This window comes from Centroberyx affinis, unplaced genomic scaffold (assembly GCF_046629955.1).
Source record: "Centroberyx affinis isolate AG114_WGS23_722 - 3 ecotype Tasmania unplaced genomic scaffold, CSIRO-AGI_Caff_v1 ptg001338l_1, whole genome shotgun sequence".
NCBI lineage: Eukaryota > Metazoa > Chordata > Actinopteri > Beryciformes > Berycidae > Centroberyx > Centroberyx affinis.
The window spans coordinates 308,980-331,682 of record NW_027279835.1 but is presented as its reverse complement, the minus strand read 5'-3'; the positions used below and the strand labels follow the sequence as shown (position 1 = coordinate 331,682).

The window sequence follows — 22,703 nt, the reverse complement described above, 5'->3', positions numbered from 1 at the left end:
TATTAGCTGGGCTGGAGAGCAGTGAGCCCAGGCAGCTGAAATGGAGCCTTAAACTGGAGCCGACATGTAGAGAGGGAGGAGGCAGCCAGCGAGAGAAAGAAAACGAGAGGGAGGGGGCAGAGGAGGAGAGAGGGAGCGTGCGTACAGCTCCTCAGTGCAGACGGATGGACAGGTTGTGTAAATAGTACAGTAGGGGAACATAATTAAGGTGACATAATTAGGACAGAGACATGGGCTGCTGCGACAGGTTTAATTGATTTTTGTAATAGTAGGTGCACAGCCCAGGCCCCAGGTAATGAAGCAGCACTCTCACCTTACGGCTGCTAAACAGGCATTAAGCACATCATGGAAAATTACACCGCCTCATCCGTAGGACTCACTCTGTTTGAGGATCAGTCACATAGTCCTCAAACAGAGTCCTCAGGCAATTTTGCACAAAATCTTTCTCACAAATATTTTAAGCCAATATTTCAGATGAATATCTACCTAATTTAGTTGTCATCTGTCAAGCAAGCTCTATACTATTTTTTCTTTGAATCTTTGCAGTGGTATTCCTCTGGTTATGTGGAGCTCTTTGGAGGTTTTGACTGACAGTCTTAAGGTAGTCTGCTCTTAACCCCTTGAGTGGGGTGGAGATGGGTGTCACATGCGGGAGCGCTTGTGTTGGAGACGGCTCCATCTACTGGCTAATCAACCACTACACCTTCAGCCTGATTAATGCAAATGAGCTCCTGTCTCTTGTCACAGATAGTATGGCCTTTTTATTTAGCTGTCAGCGAGCACGATTCTCTCCATCTGGCTTTTGATTAGGCCTCTGCTTGTTTAGTCTGGTATGACTTGGGGGTTATATTTTTATACTTTGTTATTCACAATTACTCTGTGTTGGTGTTATTGTTTTGTAAAAAGTTAGGCTATTGAGTTTGTTTGCGTAGTGGAGATAAATATAGAAATCCGTTCCGCTTGTTGAGATAGGTTTCTCTTTGTCGTCTGTAATTTTTCTTGTTTAAAGGTGGTTGTATTTTACAGCTGCCTGTATGCTGCGTTACTTCTGTAAAATTGCCCTTCATTCCCCACCAAAGCTGGGTATGTAAACAATCTGTGGTTACATAACGTACTGTACATGGCATGGAAAATGGACTCCGGAAACAGAGCAGCTCCATGTCTGGTTTTCCTGCTCGCTTGTCTCCTTTCACCGTGTCCAAGACCTTTCTCCACACAAATTGTATCAGCCTGCCTCCCCTCTCACACTCGCTGCTAGTGGAGTTTGTGCCTCTGTGTGTGCTCACCCCAAGCTCTGAATGCATATAAAGGAATGCTGTAGTTTTCCTTGCAAGGAAATGGGCAGCTTTGGTGTAGTTTTAAGAAAAAGCAGTGGTTTGGTTTTCCTGTGTGGGGGCAGAGACATAAAGCCTGCTTGGGAAACGTTAGAGGCGCCAGGACAGGCTGAAATGAGCGCTCCGCCTGGCACAAGCGTGAAGCACAGGACTCCACTCCGGGTTTTCCAGCCTGCTGCGAACCAGAGGCTCTCTAGCAGAAAGATCACATGTAAAGCCTTCCCCTTTGTAGTGGAAGAGCAGAGAGTGACAAGCTATTTCTTGCTTGTAAAAAAGCGATGTACCGTCGGAGACATTGTGGATTTGCCCCCTAATTTTTCCTTTACCTGTGGCTGGACGTAGAGATTTGTGCCGTGCTCCCTGAGGACTTTTCCCTGCTTTTTGCCGGAGTTACTTGGTGGAAACGGCTGGCTGAGATCACTGAGGAACGGGGCTCGCCTCTGGAACAAGAAAGTAAATCTGTTGGTTGTCTGCTTCGCTGGTTATGAATGTTTTCAGCCTCCGCTTTTTATGGCTCACAGTCTGTGGCTCTTAAAGGAGAAGAAATGCATTTTGGTTATTGAGCTTTCTGGTATTTATTCTTTTCTCATTTTGTTCTTGTGTTTTTTGATGGCTGGATGTTGCGTTCTCATTCAGTTTTCATGTCAGATTAAATCAGAGTATGTTATGAAGTAGTAATTTCTGTCATCGTGCTGTAGTTCATGTCCTTTGGATTCACTCTTGTCAGGATACATTTGTACATTTTAGCTTTCGACATGTTTTCCATGAACTCTGAAATTCAAATGTTTGCTTTTATAAATGCCAATTTTACAGATAAAAATAGTGCTGTATTTTGAAAGACTATCCAACATGCAGAGTGCGACATGTTTTGCTTTTGAATTCTCAAGTTTAGGTTTTGACTTTGAACTTTTTACTTGCATGATTAACAACATATTCATCAGCAGGTCTAGTCTGTATGTTTTTATATAAAATCAGGTTTGCCTAACTGTTATTTTCTCCCCACATGAAAAAGCGAGCATAATCTCAGCGTCTCTCGCTACCTTACTTGTCATTTCCTTTCTCGTTTTGCCCTGACATGGCTGTGTTTGCTCCGGAGTTTAAACGGAGGCTACAGAGGTTTCTAGATACACATCAAACCTCTCCAACCACAGACTAGAGAGGAAAACACCGTTTTTTGTCGTGGTGCTAGCCTGTAACTTTATGTGGTCGCAATTTAGCTGACTTCACAGGTACTGACTGATTTTTTTTTTTCTGTCTTTTCCTCTGTGAAAATTTACAGAAGCGCTTCATTAAAGGGCTGAGACAGTTCGGCAAGAACTTCTTCAGGATCCGGAAAGAGCTGCTACCCAACAAAGAAACGGTAAGATTATTTATTATTTATTTCTCTATATATTTTAGAATCTTGTTCAGTGTGTGTGGCAAAGTTATTATTAGTTTGTAGAATTGATAATGATATGTAACACACAAAATGACGTACATGTGGTTACGTATCACTTGTAACTAATGGAAAGGTTTCAACAGTAAAACGTTTTAATGTGATATTTTTAGGGTGACTGGTTTTTAACCTGAGGCCTTATTGAAATGCAGTATGTGCTGCCTGCCAACCACTATACTGCAGTATTATCAGATCTGTCTTTAGCTCTCTGAAAAACACTTGTTATACTTGAGAGAAAAGAGGAAAGGCCAAAATGTACTTTGCAGACAACTACTGAAACCTTACAAGTTCACATGTTGAACATTAATTAGCACCCTTAGTTTGCAAGTAGTAAACAAGTCGTGCAAATGTGGTGTGAATCACTGTGTGCCTACCATATCTCAGCTCTGAAAAGTAGCACGCTTCATCTCATTTTTGCACTTGAATATTCACAAGACTTATTTGTGAAATATGCCAAAAGGTTTAGTAGCACTTAAGAAATTCCTAGCCACTAAGGTTAGCAAAACTGCACCCAAACTACTATAGTGTTTGTAAAACAGGTAGGTAAAATGTTAATTACTGTTTTTACATTTTCACAAACTTTTGGAATAATAAACTCAAAAGCATGGCATAATGGCTTTTATAAGAATCGGTTTGCAAAACAGCTTATGACCTTTTTAACAAGAAACATGTAGCCTCTAACAGTTTTGCTTTTAAAGGAAACTTTGAATTATGTTTAGCAGCTGATAGTGGCTAATTTTAGCAGCAATTTTAACAGAAATTATCGTCCTTGTTTCACGGACAGGCACAACAGTGATAATGATCACCATACATTATTAATTATTATTATTATTTAGAATTGTTATTATTAGTAATATTGTGGTTATTATTATTGTTATTATTATGATCATTATTATTGTTATTGTTGTTGTACTCTTAAGTTTTATTACCCTTGTAACATTGTTGACTTAGGCGAGGCAGATAGATAGATAAGAGCTGCACATAACTTCTATCTCACCGCAGTCCAGTAATGTTTACATATTTCCTCTCCTCTGAAGCGCTTCTAATGCCAACCTTTTAAGCATCTGTAACACTAGTCCGAATTGATGACTAAAATTAACCTCACAAATCAATGGAGTCATTCTTCTGATTCCTTTTGATGTGGCATCTTGGTAGCTTTAAGGTTTGCCAGTCACTGATATGCTTCCAATTGTAGGAGACAGGGCAAGTTAATATCTGTCACGCTCAAAGGAGCTCTTGTAATTGTTTTGTTTATGTGCCTTGGCAGTGGGATGTTCCTCTGTCAGAGTTTCCCTCCTCTTTCTCCAGTGTGTGTGTGCATGTGCGTCAATGTGTTAATCATCGCTGAGCAACTGCGTGACCTGTTACATGGTGCAAATGGGTCAAATCCAGGCCTAACAATGATTAACCCAGAACAGCTTACCTTATTAAAGGTGATCATTCTGTTGAAAAGAAAACATGGCCACCACACAGACTATGGGGTTGACTCCAAGTGTTTCCTTTACTATACACCTCTTTTTCTCCTGAAACTGCATGAGGAAAGCCCTTAGAGCTTGATGAGTCTTTGATTTTTGATTTGGCTGTAAAGGGGACATGTTGTACATGGCTGCAAAGTCCTCCATGCCTTTGCCTTAGCAGGTAAATTATTCATAGATATGTATTTTGTTTTATACAGCAGTGCAGACCTTGCTGTTTGAGCGAGGCTGCTCCTACTGGAAGTGTGCAGATACAGTGTTGACACAGACATCAAAGGAAAATCAAAGGTGTTTGTCATACTTTTCACTGCTTCATTTCCTTGTCCGCTGTGAGCTGAGGATATGTCAGCCTTGCTTCTCAAACATCCCTATATATCATGTAATATTTTTACTCAGAACTGTTTAGTGTCACCTCCTTTGTGTGTGTGTGAGAGAGGGAGAGAAAGGGAATTTTTATTCCTCAAAACCAATTTGAACCTCTTGAATAAGAGATTAAAGTGTGTGAATACAGTTTCCTCACAGAGGTTTCCTCAATTATTTTTACTGGTTTTGAAATATATGACTAGTCCGGTTGATTGGCTATAAAGGAGGTATTAATGCAATTCAACCTGGAGGGGGAGTCTACTTGGCAGGAGAGGTAATAGACCTCCTCCAGGATCTAGGCCTGCCACCACCACAGAGCAGGGAAAGATTAATTTTCCCCCTGCAAATGGAAAATAAACTGCCCTTTAAACATATGAAAAGAGGAGAAAATGACTGGGAGAGCAAGGGGAGGGTAGCAGCGACCGGAGGAGAAGGGTAAGGTGGGGGTTAGCTCAATATAGACACTGAAAAGCTGGGGTTGTCACACAGCAAAAAAAAACCCCTGTTTGCTTATGATTGAACTTGCTTTTGTGTTGTAAGCCTGATCTGAGCTAGTGCCAGTCAATACCCTGAGGAAAGCTCCATTTATTTTCCTAACGGCAATCTCTCTCCCTGCTCACTCCCACACTGTATCTCTGGAACATGGAGCATAACAATCTCTCAAGATTTTGTAGGTCTGGGAAACGAGAGAGATTTTCCCCCTATCTCTCGGCACAGACATATATTTCTATAATTCCACTTGCATGCCAAGCCATCCACGAAGAAGTGGCTTGCACAAATGCGGGTGTTCCTGCAACATGTCCTGCCCTGGGCCCAGACCAGACCGCTGTGCTGAGCCAGAGTATAGACTATAAAGCCCTTGGGCTGATAGCCAGGACTTCAGAGGCCAGTACAGTGTTCCTGCCTCTCACTGTTCCTGCCGCTAGCCCCTATTAGCTGGGCCGCTCCTGAAGCACCAGCGCGGCTCGAACAGGCAGTGCCAAGGGTAAGCACCCAGCGCTGTGTAAACACACCAGGCCTGACTAGCGCTCAGGAATGCTTTATATAAAGTCACATAAAGGCCCGGAGGGGGAAGTGGGTGTGTCGTCTGACCGTCTGCAACTGGCTATGCTGCCACCATTTCCTTCACTCCAGAGAGGACGTCATGGAACATGAGATTGCTGCTCCCAGTGTTCAAACAACTAAATATGCTGAAATGGCAGATCACAGATAACTCTTTGCCTGATATTTCCACTGGAAGGTTTTTCATGAAAATGTGGTTTTAGGGGATATCAGTGGACCGCCCCTCATTGCTAAACAGAATTGTATTGACTATAGCTCCGTTTGCTATGCACTTGAAAGAAATTGACAGTTGAAAATTAGATCAAATTAGCTTAAGTTGTGGTTTATTTTTGTATAAGACTGTTCACTTATTTTGTTGGTGGAAAGAAGAACAGCGCTAACACACTTGTGTTTTAGCTAGTAGCATGTTAAATGTCTACTTGCAAATTAAGTTTAGTACAGATATGATATATTATATATCATAACCAGACCTGGAATTTTACCATTTTTGGGGCAAGGCTATTTTCAGTATTCAGCATCACTCAAATTTTTAAGGCTGTTGAGTATAGTAAAATGTGGAGCCATGAGTAAAGAACTAACTTTACTGCAGAGTTGACTCATGCTTGAACTTGTACTCCCCAAATGGGTAAAATATAATTAACGCAGTACAGCTTGTCTTTGTGTTCTATGAGAGAGAGCGTATACAAAAATACACATACAAAAAATATAACAAAATTTCATTTTCGATGTCAGGAACTTACAGTAGGACACAGTGTCCCTTGTCAAAATACATTTAATTTGTCAGGCAATCCACAATAGAATAATCATAATCATAACAATCGCAATGAGGCAATTTACAAGCACAGAACAAAATCTTGGTGTTTGTCTGTGGGTGTGTGTGTGTTTATATCAGTACTTCGTTTTTCCCTTGAGACTCTCTTTCCGTTGTGTGTTGTTTCTTCCCCCTAACTTGATCTGACTTACTATTAAGTATTAAGATATATTTATTGGTACAGTGCTGTCAATATCACTGACATGAATGAACAATTGTGGCTTAGTGATACTTATACATTTCTGAGTAAACTTTTATCTGTAATAAAAAAAGTTTATTCATATTTTAGTAAGACAGTAAGCTACTACTTGCATTGCCAAACATCAGCCACATTAGTTATAAGACAGAGAGGGGGAGAAAAAAAATGAAAAAAGCATCGAGCTGATTCATGCAGACATTTTATGCTGCTGCTGCTTCCTCTCTTGTTTTTGCATGATTGTGGGAAAGGCAGAAAAGTGTAGTGCTGGTGTGTTAGAAAGCTAACAAGGGAGAAGCCACATTATCTAGATGGCTAATGTTCACTACCTCACTAAACAAATGTGCTGAGATAGGAAATAGGTAGGTAGGTGGTGGCTGATTCTGACAGTTGGAAATATGCTAGCGATAATCATTTGAACCATATAATTTAATAGTCAAGTCACTGCTTGTTTACATTCAGAGTAATCCTTGCGTCTAGTCTCAGCAGCACATGAACTAAAACTGAATTGGTTTTACCTGAGTAGGGTCAGTTTCCAACTCCGACAAGAATACAAATGACAGAACAGTGAGAATCCACTTATGATTGCTATTTATTGTTAACATTTTGACTGTGGCAGGTGACTGTTGCAGTATAGGGCACAAAAGCCATTTTGGCTGTAGGGCATGCAATCATCTTCAGGATACATGGCCAGATTGATGGCAATGGTGACCTGGGCTGTATGTGAAATATTGTTAAATATTAAAATAACATTGTTTGTATAGACATTCAGATCCAGATCAACCTGGCGATGATGTGCTGAGCCGTTCGTACTGCAGCATCCTTGTTCCATAGGAGAAAAGAGAGCGCGCAGCCCCCCAGGCCCTGTCATTTACAGGATGGCCAACAGGAGAGCAGTGTTCTCAACGCAACCTCACAGCAGATGTTTGCCCCGGTACAATCTGTACAAACGTCAAATTGAATTCATTGCCATGTCCTTAGCTCAGCAGCTAGAGCCTTGGGGATGAGTGTGATTATAAATACTTTGGTTCAAGCACTAATTAAACCAGTTACAAACTAGGGGGCCTGGTCCAGTTCGCAACAGCTGTCAGGAGTGTGACAGAATAGCTTCCGTGTTTTGGTAAATGATATACCTTGTTTATGCCGGGGAAACGCTGTCGGCCGGCAGAAGCTCGACCAGTATGTATTGATGTTCTTTTAGCAGACCACAGGCAATTTAGCATGCCTGAGTGTAGGCAAAATCTTTTTCAGCCTAATAGATGGAGCACGGAGAGGGGGAGCTCCCTGTGTAATTGAGTTCTTTGGTAGGCTTCATGTTGTGGTTTTTGGGGACTAGCTTATCAGCAGAACACGCAGGAATCGACCCTCCAGCAAAAAGGCACTGTTGCCGTCCAATCTGCTTTCATTGGCAAAAGCGCTTACAGCAGGAAAAACACGAGTGCTGATTCTTCAGCATGTGCATCCCTGACCTGTGAAAGCAGAGCTTATTCAGTCATTCTCCGGCAGAAAGGCTCTGCGCAGCAGGGAACGGCTGTCTATTTAACCGCCTTTCACATATACTCTGCTCCACCAGCCAAGGCCCTTTCACTGTTCATTCTCCCTCGTCTGTCCGTGGGCTTGGAGGCATCACTGTGCTGTAGGTCTATTTTTGAATTGGCTACATGCGGCTGGTACTTTGAATTTTTGACCTTCTTTGAACCACATTTCACAAAAAGTCCTCGGTGAATTGTGCATCTGTGGCAATTTCAGGAGTATAAGATGAAATATAAAACTTAATTTGATATTTTCTTTCGGTGTCAGAAACTGTCATGGTGAATTTATGAAAATATACTGTCCTTCACTGTAAAAAGCAAAATGTAATCACATTTAGCAATTCTATAAAACGAACACCATAACAGGGATACCGTAACATTTCACATTTTATTCTGGAATTTCACCTGGTATTTCTCATGTTGCAACAAAAATGTTTTTATAATTGCATTTATGTTGTCTATGTAACTAGTGCCCATTATTATATTTTTTTATTGGAAGTCAGATGGTAGCTGCTAGCAGCAAACTAACTGGTTATCTGCATTTTATGTGACAAATGCCTGATGAAGTGAAGTAATAGACAATTTTATCTGTATTCCTTAATGCATTCATCTAGATACTTTCTACTAGGACTGCCATTGAAAGAATTTAGGTAAATAAACATCCATTTTTATCACCTAATTAACTGTTAATTTGCCCTGTAGGCATCGCAATTATGCTCCTAGTAGGCTTGGCCATATATGCTTTTACAAATTTACCCCCTACAGTAAGCCTTAGGGTGAAAGAAAAGTACTTCTCACTGAAAGCATATACTATACAACGTGCCATGCTTAGTGAGGAATTAAAAAGTACATTGGTAGATTAGATACATCATTAAACCTTGGTTTGATTTTGCTCAAAGAAATAGATTCCCCTCCACCTTACTGAAATGAGTCAGGCAGCACTCCTCCTTCCTAAGGCTGCAGATTGTGGAGGAAGCAGGAGGAGCACAGCCTGGCTGCACTAATGGATGTTTACACAACTCAGTATCAGCCACCAGAACCCAGAAATCACATGCTCCCCTTGCTCTCTGCTCTCCTGGTTCCTGCTAAGTCGTCTGAAATTTTTAGGAGAGAGATTTTTAGTTGCTGAGAGATTTTTTTTAGGAAGGGTTGTGGTTAGATTCAAGGTTGATTGTCCATTGTTATCCTCCGTTGGCTCTTTATTCCTCCCTCTCGGCTCTCCTCCACACTTGGCCCTCCCCCTCCCCTGCTCTCCCCTGTTCTCTCCTCCTTCCCCTGCTCTTGCCAGTAACGGCCTTAACCGTTTGGCTTCATGTCAAAGCAGGGGCCTTTTGTGGCTCTGTCACAAATCTGCCAGGAAAAACAGAAACCATCTGTTCAGGCCTGGGCCTGAGAGGGGATGAGTGTGTAAATACATGAGTTTAGCCCTCGCCCTCAGCCCTGCCCGCGCACACAGGACCACCGAGCCCAGTGAAGGATCCTGCACTCCCACTCAGTCTCAGCCTGCACTCCCACCCAGCCTTTATAGTGGATATAATGGTTTCAGAATAAATCCTATCAAGTCTAAATCTTACAGGCAGGGAAATAAGATGACATGAGACAATTTAACAAAGCGACAGAGTAGAAAACTGGCTCAATCAGTTTATGAATTATAACACTGATAATATAAAATTGCTAGTATTTAGAGACTGAGTACATTTTCCTCCACTTGTATTCTATCAAAATGTCAATGCACAATATGTATGTTTGAGGTGCACTTGCCCTTTAAAAATAAACAACTATTACTAGTGGAAGTCAAGATCATAAATAATTTTAGAAACAGTGTAGTATGTTTTTTGAATAATGTGGTTTTAATTCTGTTCAAATAAGTCCAAACAAGTTGAATAGAAGCTGGCTAAAAAGAGTTGTAGTGGCTTGCTTCTCAATTATGAAATTTTCCTTAAAAAGCATTGTGTCAAAGGTTTTATCAAGAGGCCAAGAAATGCCCGTTTCCTCTCATGTTAAGCTCATTGCTGACTAGTGCAAGTGAAATCTCAGAAGAGGCAACACTATGCATCTCTGTGCCAACACTTTCCCCCTTTTCAGGGCAAACACTGTAATGATAGTTATCCCTCAAATTTCCCTCTAATGCTCTAGACACAGCTTGGGTTATTTTACATGTAGTTTCTGCAAATTGCAATGCATCGACTTTCAGAAAATGCCTCATAGCAGACGTGCAATTTAAATTGTAAAAATCTTTTCTGTGATGATCTTGCCACGTTTCTCAGCCATGGTTGAATGCATGTAAAGGAAACACTGCTGCACACAATCTGGAACTCGTACACTGTCAATTTCACACATACATACTTGTATATAGACTACCATTTTAAGTGGCAATAACTGGAATGGAAGCCCTGAGTGTCGTGATATGAGGTAAGCCCTTTCCTTGTCGGATAATCCACCGGCCAGAAAGCTCCTGCAGATGGAAGCATTCTAAAAGGCCTTATAATACCAAGCTTATGTTGTCACTATCTCATGTTCTGGGGAGCAGCAGCACACTCTGTACTGCTCTGCAATGATTTAGTGGGTTGGGGAAAATTATGGTGCGGAGGCCAGGGCCATTCTTGATTTCTATTTCAAGCATTTCCATTAAGTATTTTTTTTTTATACCACATACCAGTGAATTGTTTTTGGTAGAGCTTTATGAAATTGTTTCTATTATGTCGCAGTCTTCATTTTATGAAGAAGGGGCAGCTTTGCTTTGAAGCCTCATTAGATATACATGTACTCGGAGAAGAAACGGAAGGTAATGAAAGTTACAGTGTTGCCTTGGGCATATGCCAGCATGACAAAGACTTAGTGACATTTATGATAGGGAAACGTACACAGTCAGTCTGAGAGAATGGACGTGTGTGGCTTCAGAGAAACCAAACTTGACACACAGGCAGGTTGGCAGAGGTAACCTGTCAATCTCTCTTTGACACTAATTTACAGCGTGAGGCCTCTCTCAACCACAGGAATGCCATGTTCATCTTCGGCAGCACTCCTCTCATCCAGGCATCATACATTATTCCACTCCACATTTAAATTTTTGTCTCTGGAAAGATCAATCGTTCCTTTGTCTATGTGACTATAAATCCAAATTGGTTAAGTAAATAAACATTTTTTTTTTCTTATGGGCACCCCAGACCTAATTTTTTCTTGGTCATATAACAATGGGCTCTCCACCAGAAGTAACTTTTAAACCTGGCAGATGGACTTTGACAGTGTTTTGCTGCTTCTTTCGCACCAGTTACATACGGCTTTACAAGCTCATCAGTGCACCTGTTAGTTCCCATTCAAAAGCTCAAGTTAATGTTTTCATTAGCCCCTGCCTAATGTAATGGTACTTGACACAGTGTAAGTGATGGAGGGGCAGGGTGACCTTTCCCTGTGTCTGCCAAGCTGTTGTTGAGGCCGTGTGGTTGTCAGCCTGCAGCGAGGAGGCAGAGAGGCACTGCTGAGAACAGTCATTAAGCACAGAGCAAAGCCAGCGCTCGGCACCACTCGACACTTTTGATCTGCACATTTCAATTAGATTTCGCATCAGGACGCCTGCCTTCCCTCAGCTAGCACCTGCGCCCTGCCTTCCCGACCGACCAGCCAGGCTAAAGAGGGAGGCAGACTCAGAAAACAACTAGAAGGTTCTGTACCAGCTGAAGTAGATGCACAAACACATGGTAACATAATAGAGCATAAGTAGCTTTTAGGGGAAATAATGGGCATTGGCTGCTTTGCTCTCACCATGTGCGTGTTCTCTAAAGTGGAACTTCCAAAAATAGTTTTTAAAGGTTATTCGAAGTGCCGTACATGTTGTCCCACAAGTAGAGGGTGCATCATTCCCTCTTCATCTAACTGGCCTATGTGTTATGAATCCTCGTGGTGATTTGTCTCTGCTGAGCTCCCACTCAGCGAGGCATGTGGAATCCATCCCACTAATCCAGATGTGCTCAACTGCAGAAGTCTTTCGGTCTGAGAACTTAGCACAAGCAAGGGGGTTTGGGACAGTTTTATGCTGGAGCAATGGCTTTGGCACAGCACAGCACCTTAATTTACCCTGCAATGTGAGAAGGTTTCATTGAGCTCAAACACCCTCAGTAAATGTTTCCAGCACTGCTTCGCCTGATAAGATGGAGTCCTACAGGCACTGGTAGATATGAATTTCTCCTAAGAGCTACATAAAGGCAGATCTTATTAAACTGGCCTAAGCCCACTGAGTTGAGCTGTTTCTGCCAATCAAAGCAGTCATTGAGATAGACTAATCTTGTACCTTAATGTCAGATATTCACAAGGCTTGTTGAAGTGATAAAGGAACAACCACGTGATCCTTGGCCAATGTTTCCTCACAGTAAACATGGTGGAACCAACGGGCCTGAGATAGTCTTGCATTTGCCCAGATAAGAACTAAGAAGTTAATACAGTTGTGTAAATATATAGTCAGAACATTGTGTTCAGAGTGAGCAGCCTTTTATAGCCTTCTTAAGATGTCCACCATTTCATCAAAACCTTTCCTGCCATTGTTCCTTTTGGATAATTTTTGATAGAAGATGTTAAGCTGTTTGCTGCAAAGCTGTTAACACATTTTAGAGCGCAGTGTACTGACTAATTTATGTCAAGTTTCCCAGCTGAAGCAGGGAAGGAAAACAATCAATAGCCATTAAACCCTGGGAGCTTTGTTGAACAGCAGTTTAACAGACCTTGGATAGTAGATGAGTGTCCTCTGGGCTTTAAAGATTACAGGTGACTTACACCTCACCTAACAATCACACTACCCCATCATGAATTCGTTATAGAGCCAGTGGAAGACCAGTAACAAGTGAGAGTTCATAGTGAGGGAGAAAGGCAAAACCCCACAGGAAACTACATAATTGTCCCTGACTCCTGTCGCCAATTTTCAAGGCTTGTGTATTATTTTGAGTGTGGCCGGAAAGCGGCAGTTAATTTGCACAGGCTGCCTCAGCAAAGTGCTTTCTGATCCATGATTGCATGTGTTAATGTTTCAGTTGGGTATTGATTTCCTGGCGGCCTTTTGTGCACTGGATTTATCCGCCTCGCTCGCTGGCAAGCGCGCCCCTCCGAATGTTTGATTAAAGTTCAATTGACTCTTCCAGTGAAGGGGCGAGGAGCCATTTCACTCCCTATTTGTAGCGCCAAAGCTCTCCCCGACATGTTCTTTTGTTCCCATTCAAGCGCCTGCCACCCAGGCAGCCACCAATGCACTGATCCTAATACCCCTGCATTCAGTGAGCCTCCTCGCCTAATCCTGGGACAGACACGGCCGCAGCACAAACACGCCCGGCCAGCTACAAAACCTGGCATGGAGTGACCCACTCTGTGGCCTCTCTTTGTGAAATACTGTGGTGACTGCTAATGAGTGTTTTCCACATATTTTGTGCAACCTAACTTCAAATATTTCACAGTGGCAATTTTAAAAATGTGCAGTATCTTTGGGTAAATTGAACTTATATTAATATTCACTCCTTCAGCTGTTTTTAATTTTCCTGATCTTTCTTTGCACACCAAATTGATTCTCCCTCCTCATTAGAAATACATGCGTGGCCTGTGTGTACTCCTGTGTTATTTTGCCTGTTCAACAGCATCCGTTCTGTGTTTCATTGCAGGGGGAGCTAATTACCTTCTACTACTATTGGAAGAAGACTCCCGAGGCAGCCAGTTCTCGAGCCCACCGCAGACACCGCCGCCAGCCCGTCTTCCGCCGCATCAAAACACGGACTGCCTCAACTCCTGTCAACACTCCCTCACGCCCCCCCTCCAGCGAGTTCTGTAAGTATACTTGACCCTGCTGTGAATGGGCAGAGTGAAATGAGGGAAACACGACTTGGAATATTTTGGTGGCACTTTCTGTTGTTGGTGTTTGAGCGATGTGCGTTAAGTGTGTTTTCTTTCTTGCACTCCTCCAGTGGACCTCAGCTCAGCCAGTGAAGATGACTTTGACAGTGAAGACAGCGAACAGGAGTTGAAGGGCTACGCCTGCCGCCACTGTTTTACCACCAGTAAGACAGCCTTCCATCTACACACACACACACATACACGCACACAGGCGATTAGATGTCATATGGACCTACATGACTATTCCTATCCTGATTGTGATCAGTGCGAGCCCGCACCACCCAGCGCTGTGTGACAGATGGGCATCAGAGGATGTCAGGACTAATTTGATCAAATCAGACATGAGCCCACAGCTCGTTCACTCTCTCCACCTCATTATCCTTCCCCTCTTTCCACACAGCTGGCTCCCAGTGCCAACCTCCCATCTGACGACACTTAACATGACTGCCACCACAACAAGGGTGGCTAATAACTTTAGCTGTTTAGTGTTAACCCATATAGGCCCCACTGGTACTCATATGTGAGAATTTGAATTAATCCAGTATTTAGTAGACAGAGTTGGAGTTTATCTGCTGATATACTGTTGTTAGCAGTTATCTTTGATTCAGTTCAAGCATGAATGATAATACAAACATCTATTGGGTGTCGATTTACAGAGTTAGTTAAGCACATTCTCTGTAGCTACAATACTGCTGTGGTTGTGAAATCATTTCCATGTATTGTTTGTATTTCATACCGCCTGTGTGAGTGTGTTATTTCACAAGTGTAAATGGATTTCCTCAGCCTCCAAGGACTGGCACCACGGGGGCCGGGAGAACATCTTGCTGTGCACAGACTGCCGCATTCACTTCAAGAAGTACGGTGAGCTGCCCCCCATCGAGAAGCCTGTGGACCCACCGCCATTTATGTTCAAACCTGTCAAAGAGGAAGAGGATGGACTCAGCGGGAAGCATAGCATGAGGACCCGACGGAACCGAGGCTCGGTGCGCACACACTCATGCTCCTCATCTATCCCTCTATTTACACCTTCACCGTCCATAGTCGTCAGAGTTCTCCCTAGAGCCATGTAGAGCCAGACTACAAAAGCAGGCATCCATCAAGCAATGACTGTCTCTAGACAAGTAGCACAAGTACAACTAAATCATGCATTGTTTCATATATTTGGTTTTACAGAAAGTATTACAGTTACAAAATTACAAATTTGGAAATGAACATGACATATGTCCATCTTAATTTCTTCCAATTTATATCGCAACACTATGTGGAGGGCTTAAGTTGGTTGTGACTTGTGCTGGTTCTATTTGTTGTTAACAGATGTCGACGCTACGTAGTGGTCGTAAGAAGCAGACAGCCAGTCCTGATGGCCGAGCCTCGCCCACCAATGAGGACCTGCGTTCCAGCGGACGCACCTCACCCAGCGCAGCAAGCACCGACAGCACTGACAGCAAGACAGACTCCATGAAGAAGCCCAGCAAGGTACACACAGCATAGGCTCCTTGAAGCTTTTACTATGTTTTACTATGCATGCATCTGTGTAAGCTCAGTGAAATATACCCTAATTTCTCATCTGCTTTGTTCACACAGAAGATTAAGGAGGAGGCTCCCTCACCTATGAAGAGTGCCAAACGGCAGAGAGAGAAGGGGGCGTCAGACACAGAAGAGCCTGAGAGGGCTAGCGCAAAGAAGTCCAAGACACAAGTAAGCTTGTAGTGCTTGACTTGCTTATCCATGTGTTATAAGGGATTGCAGTAGTGCCTAGAGTCGGTCATATGATGCTCACACTTCTCTCTTCTCTGTCCCTCAGGAGCTGAGTCGGCCCGACTCGCCCTCAGAATGCGAGGGGGAAGGGGAGGGAGAGGGCGAGAGCTCTGATGGACGCAGCATCAATGAGGAGCTGAGCAGTGATCCTAAGGACATTGACCAGGATAACCGGAGCTCCTCCCCAAGCATCCCCAGCCCCCGTGACAATGAGAGTGACTCAGACTCCTCTGCCCAGCAGCAGCAGCTCCTGCAGGGCCAGCACCCCCCAGTCATCCAGTGTCAGCCAGGCACCTCTGCCGCCTCCACGGCCCCCACTCCACCTACAACCTCAGCCCCCTCACTACCCCCACAGGTCTCCCCCACAGCGGCCTCCACCTCTCTACCTCCCCAGCCTCTGCCCCAGGCTAGCCCGATGTCTCTTATTCAGTCAGGAGCGTCCCTCCATCCTCAAAGGCTCCCCTCTCCACATTCACCTATGACTCAGGCTCCACCTCCTGGTCCCCCAGTCCCACCCCAGTCATTACCCAGCTCACATCACGGCCCCATTCCTCCCATGCCACATCCACTGCAGGCTGGCCCGTCACACATGCCTCACCCTCACTCCATGCCCCCTCAGGGCTTCCCTGTGGGGCAGTCTCAGGTCCCACCATCGTCAATCTCTGGCCAGCCACAGCAGAGACCACACACACCTCCCTCCCAGTCCCAGTCATCCACCCAGAGTTCAGGCCAGCCTCCCCGAGAGCAGCCCCTGCCCCCCGCCCCCATGTCCATGCCTCACATCAAGCCCCCACCCACCACGCCCATCCCTCAAATATCCAATCCACAGTCCCACAAACACCCACCCCACCTGTCAGCACCTCCGTTCCCTCAGATGCCTTCCAACTTGCCCCCACCACCTGCTCTCAAGCCCCTCAGTTCATTATCCACCCACCATCCTCCATCAGCGCACCCACCTCCCCTCCAGCTCATGCCTCAGGGGCAGCAGCTTCAGCCTCCCCCAGCCCAGCCTCCAGTCCTCACCCAGTCCCAAAGCCTCCCACCATCAGCCAGCCACCAGCCTCCTCCAGCTCCCCCTCTGCCCCCCTCCGCAGCAGCCTCACACCCCAGTGGGCCACCACAGCCACCGTTCCCGCCGCATCCTTTCAATACCGTTCTACCTCCAACCGGCCCTCCCCCATCTTCATCAAACTCCATGCCGGGCTTACAGCCTCCATCTTCCTCCGCCTCTTCCTCTTCCATCTCCATGCCACTTCCTGCCTCTGTCACCTGTGCTGGCCCGGGCCCTGCACTCCCGCCTGTACACATCAAAGAGGAGCCTCTGGACGAGACAGAAGAGCCAGAGAGCCCGCCACCCCCACAGAGAAGCCCCTCCCCCGAGCCCACCGTCGTCAATACGCCCAGCCACGCCAGCCAATCAGCACGGTATGTCTGCCCAACACTCACACTGACTTCCACCCCCACACTAGCTGTAAAAAAAAAAAATACACCTGCCCAAGCTGTTTATCAACAGTCTGGAGAGCTGCTGACTGTCTTGTCTGGGGATGCTGATTAGCTCTCAAAACCATCAACAACAAAGAGTCTCTGCCTTCAGATTTTATGGCTTTGATGTACGCGGCAAATTGAATGTCCTCAGCAAAACAAGCATCCAAGGCCACAATTAGCCTTGAGCTCTGAGTGGCTGATGGCTTGGAATTATCCAGGATGGAAAGCAGTGAGATTAATTACAGTAAGATGTGAGTGAACTGAGGCCTCTGAATATAAGTATCTGTAGTTCCCTTGTGCTTAAGTGGCTCTCAGACTGCCAATGAATAGCAATGAGGTTCTTAATACACAGTCATCATAGCAGCAAAAGTGAATGCCAAGGGAGTTTGTTTCCTTTTGAATAATGGCCTAATGTGGCTAACATAAGCCATCTATCTTTCGTCTAATGGAACATTGCCTTGCTACTGGAGATGCAAAATGAAGCAGGAATTCCTTGTCTCTAGTATATTCTGTCTGTATGTAACGAGTATTAATTTATGAACTGAAACTGAACTCAGAATGTTCTGCTGAGTAAATGTTGATGGTATTATATGTTTTTTCTCCACCATGACCATAGGTTCTACAAGTGCCTGGACCGAGGCTACAACTCGTGTGCTAGGACAGACTTCTACTTCACTCCGCTGGCTTCTTCCAAACTGGCCAAGAAACGAGAGGAGGCTCTGGAGAAAGCCAAGAGAGAGGTAGAACAGAAAGCAAGGGAAGAGAAGGAGAAAGAAAGAGAGAGGGAAAAAGAACGAGAAAGAGAGCGGGAACGAGAAAAGGAAGCGGAGAGAGCTGCGGTGAGTTTAGTTTGTCTCCCTTTACCTCTGTTTGGCAGTGGTTACAAAGTTTCTTTAGAATTTGTTACTAAACATGGTATCTCTCTCCTTACAGAAAGCCAGTTCATCACATGAGGGCAGAATGGGCGAGCCCCAGATGGCCGGCCCCGCCCACATGCGTCCGCCCTTTGACGGCCCTCCCACTACTATTGCAGCCGTGCCTCCGTACATCGGCCCCGACACCCCTGCCCTGCGCACCCTCAGCGAGTACGCCCGTCCCCACGTCATGTCCCCCACCAATCGCAACCACCCCTTCTTCGTTTCCCTCAACCCCGCAGACCCCCTGCTGGCCTATCACATGCCCGGCCTGTACAACGCCGACCCGGGCATGCGGGAGCGTGAGCTGCGAGAGCGGGAGATGCGCGAGAGGGAGATTCGCGAGAGGGAGCTGAGGGAAAGGATGAAACCTGGCTTCGAGGTCAAGCCTCCAGAGCTGGACAGTCTACACCCCTCAACAAACCCCATGGAGCACTTTGCCCGGCACGGGGCCATCACGTTGCCCCCCATGGCCGGCCCGCACCCTTTCGCCTCCTTCCACCCGGGCCTGAACCCTTTAGAGCGTGAGCGGCTGGCCCTCGCCGGGCCTCAGCTGCGGCCGGAGATGAGCTACCCAGAGAGGTTGGCTGCAGAGAGACTCCACGCTGAGAGGATGGCCTCGGTGACCAATGACCCCATCGCCCGCCTACAGATGTTCAACGTCACGCCGCACCACCACCAGCACTCGCACATTCACTCACACCTCCATCTCCACCAGCAAGACCCCCTGCACCAAGGTGAGCGAAAGCCCTGCTTGTATACATCAATATCACTGTTGATTACACATTACAGTTTAAATGTTGAAAAAATATGAATACTCTTACCAACCAATGAAATCATAAGGAATGCTTGGAGAGTAGTTTGAAGAGCTGCATTCCAAAATGTATATTGATTTTGAGAAAAATAAATATTCTGATGTTCATTGCTCAATATTGGAAAAAACACAAATAATTACATTGACTAAAATGTTATTTTCTTGCTAGCAACCATTTTGTCAGTCAGTTGGTCATTGGAAATGGTAGATATCTAATTTTGGAATGAAACGTTTTACTTGATATTTGCACTTTAAACTCTTTCAGTCAACCTTGAGAGAAGTAACATTATATTAAGTTCTGTTTCATTAACTGCTGTGGCATGCAATGTCTGTGATACATTATCTGTTGATGAGTGTACCTTGACCCTAAAAGACTGACACCCAGAAGGTGGTGGTGAATGTCTTGTGTGTCCCCCAGGTTCTGGGGCCCATCCGTTGGCAGTAGATCCCCTGGCAGCTGGACCGCACCTGGCCCGCTTCCCTTACCCGCCCGGCGCCATCCCCAACCCGCTCCTTGGCCAGCCACCGCATGAACACGAGATGCTGCGCCACCCAGTCTTTGGTAAGTTCTCAGCCAATATCAACTCTTATTAACATTAATATCACAGCCAATTTATCAGTCTAATCTTTTTGGATATGAAAAGCTCTGCCATCCCCTGATCAAATCTCATGTGTGTGTCTTCTCCAGGTACTCCATACCCACGGGAACTACAAGGAGGTCTGCCGCCCCCCATGTCGGCAGCCCACCAGCTCCAGGCCATGCATGCCCAGTCAGCTGAGCTCCAGAGGCTGGCCATGGAGCAGCAGTGGCTCCACGGGCACCACCACATGCACGGAGGGCCGCTGCCTGGCCAGGAGGACTACTACAGGTCAGATGTGCAACACACATAGAAAAATAAAGGAAAAACAAAAAATTAAATGGACAGGATGTGCCTCTATTTTGAAAAGATCTTCCAGATATTGACGCTAGATGTTGTTGTGTTTCAGCCGGCTGAAGAAGGAGAGCGACAAGCAGCTGTAACCAGCCAAGGGAGGCAGAGCTAAACAGGCGCAGGACACGGGAAGTTGTTACAGAACAGTCTTGCAGAGGCACTCGAGTTTCCTCTGAACACATTCAGTTTTGAAGAACGGAAAAGGCCAAGTGGATCGTCTGAGAATTCTTCTGATATTGGTTTTTGTTCCTGTCAAGGACTTTTTTTTATTATTTTTCAAGACATTGACTTTCTTTGGTATATAGCCAGTAGTGACAATGTCCTCAAGACTCCTGCATGACAAGCTTCCCTGACGTTTTTGTAGGTGCTAGAACAAGACACTGTGCTTATCAACAAAAAAAGACAAGACCGGTCAGGCCGTTTATGGAAAAATAACAAGTGCTATCTTAAATTCAACATTTATTTTAATACATTGTTGGAGGTTTTTCATAATTTTAAGAAAAGCTACAGCATGGCGTTTTTGAGTCTGTAAATAGTATATATAAACATATAATTATTATTATAATTATTATTATTACTAGGTGTGGACTCCAAACCAAGTCGTTTCAACCTCCAATATATTTGTTTTGATGCATTATCCCTTGTTTCAGAGGGGAGCACCATGGCATTATATGAGCAGACAGCGGTCTCTGAGAGAGTTAAGGTTCAGGTGTGACGTTCCTCTGACATCGCTGTGTAAGATTTAGTCCCACATCCATTATGTAAACCATAAAGCTGTCACACCACATCCATTCATCACACACCTTTGACACGCACCAGATTGTCAGAATGTCTAAACTCAACACGTTGAGTTAATGATTTGAAACACTTGAAAAGGTGACACGGTCGTCACTGAGGCTTCTGTGGAGCGCACACTAAAGCCATGGGGAAAAAATAAATTTGCACTGGGAGTGTATCCTTGAGCTCCACCAATTGGTTTTATCCTTCTGCTTAAAATCAGTATTTAAGTCAACAAAATGAAAAAAATATTTCATTACTGTTTTTAGAGAGATTTTATCTATGGATTTTAAGAATTTTGACATTAGAAACATATTTGGCTGAACTGAAGAAATGTAAAATCGCTTCATGTTCTTTTAATTCCAGTTCTGTGACCGATTATTGGGAACTGAATTTTAACGTTTCTACACTATAATGGGAGCCTAATAGGACTTTAGGATTGTTTTAACGTGTGAATGGTTGTGTGTCGGTGCTAGATGTGTTGTGGTGTGCCCTTCTTTTACCTGGTCTAGTCATTCATGTTTGTTGCAGGGCTCATATCTGGCTGGGTCATTCTCCAGCCAGGCTGTAATAATGTTCACTGTGACACTAGAGGGGGCCTGCCTACACGTGACGACCAGGAGGTGGAGGGTCGATGATGGTGTGTGTATGTGTTTCCCCCCACATTGATTTCCTTTGCCTAGGTTCCTTAGGGATACACACAGCCTCCTGGGTCTCTGGGGTGGTGTGTTGTGTGTGTGCCACTGACTGACTGTTACAAGTAGTGTTCACCTGTCATACCAGTGTACATTCGCCCATGTTTTGTTTTTTTCTTGTTCTGTGGCCATGAGATATGAGTTCTTAATTTGTTCCATGCACTAAGACCTTTTTGACTGTCATGGACACTTAGAAAACTGTGGCTTTTTGTTTTGCTTTTTTTTTTTTTTTTTTTTACCACACAAAGAAGCTGTACTTAGTTTGAAAGTGATCATATTCTCCCTTTTGAGCACTATAATTGACGACATCCATTTGAATGCTTGAAAATATAATCCACGTCATGCCCCCGTAAAAATTAAAAAGTCTTTCAAGCCCTGACAAGAACCTGTCACTCCGTCTTGCCATCTTCTACCGATTCCTGTCTCTCTCTTCTGATGTACTCCTCATCTTCCTTTGCCTCGTTTCCTGACGATTCCCTTGCCTTTTAGTCCCTCTTTTGTGTCTCCGAAACCTTTGATGTTAAGTGTTGTCAATGGTTTAGCTTCTTGTTTCAAAGCGGCAATAGCAGAATGTAAATTCTGACTGCTAAGATTTATATATATACTGGTATCTTGAAGCTTATTGTATATATTAGTAGTCGCCATGGGATGACACAATGTAAACAAAAAGTAGAAATAATAAGAAAAATTGTGAGTCCTGTGTTCTCTCCATTTGAGTATTTTGTAATTTTTTTGAAAAATTTGTGGAATTAAAATAAACGACTAAGTTACACCACAAGATATGATTTTATCCTTTTTTATGCTTTGTGATACATCAATGAACTGAATGTTTATTTCTGTGAATTCTTAACTGTTATGATATACAGTAGCAGCTGGTAGTAAATGGATTGACTGTAGAATTCTTAACATGTGCCTTAGTATTAAATCTCAGCAGCCATGAGACACATTAATCCTGTTTTAAAGGGTAAACATTTTGAATTACTTGCTGATCATTCACTGGCTGGCATCCACCAGGAAGACAGCAGAAATGTACACTTTATACCTCCATATTCTGTTTTTATAATTTGAGTTGAGCAGAGGGACTGTTTGTGCTTCTATTTTGATAATACTCCTGTCCTACATTTGCTCTTGAATAATACAACTTTCGGCTGACGGGGGAAATGTGTTACAAAATGGATTGAGGATTGCTGTTCCAATTCTTCAACCTTCCATTTTCTCAGCTTCACAAACACTGTGCTTTATGAGACCGCCC

The 22,703-nt window shown here is 44.2% G+C and overlaps 1 protein-coding gene across 1 annotated transcript; it reads left to right on the top strand.

Annotated features, from left to right (window-relative positions):
• Positions 1 to 1,737: 1,737 nt before the first annotated feature.
• Positions 1,738 to 21,685, top strand: LOC139649409 (arginine-glutamic acid dipeptide repeats protein-like). Its single transcript, XM_071525799.1, has 13 exons — positions 1,738 to 1,787; positions 2,614 to 2,694; positions 13,848 to 14,010; positions 14,148 to 14,240; positions 14,860 to 15,059; positions 15,391 to 15,552; positions 15,661 to 15,774; positions 15,881 to 17,259; positions 17,936 to 18,158; positions 18,253 to 18,970; positions 19,466 to 19,609; positions 19,736 to 19,916; positions 20,035 to 21,685. The coding sequence occupies exons 5-13, from the start codon at positions 14,982 to 14,984 to the stop codon at positions 20,066 to 20,068; spliced, it is 3,033 nt and encodes a 1,010-aa protein (XP_071381900.1). The 5' UTR covers positions 1,738 to 1,787; positions 2,614 to 2,694; positions 13,848 to 14,010; positions 14,148 to 14,240; positions 14,860 to 14,981; the 3' UTR covers positions 20,069 to 21,685.
• The last annotated feature ends 1,018 nt before the right edge of the window (positions 21,686 to 22,703 follow it).

Excerpts from the sequence above, each read along its gene's own strand:
- LOC139649409 (XM_071525799.1), top strand. The coding sequence starts at position 14,982 with ATGTTCAAACCTGTCAAAGAGGAAGAGGATGGACTCAGCGGGAAGCAT. Across the intron at positions 15,060-15,390 it reads CCCGACGGAACCGAGGCTCG|ATGTCGACGCTACGTAGTGG; the intron begins GTGCGCACACAC and ends TGTTGTTAACAG. Across the intron at positions 15,775-15,880 it reads CAAAGAAGTCCAAGACACAA|GAGCTGAGTCGGCCCGACTC; the intron begins GTAAGCTTGTAG and ends TCTGTCCCTCAG.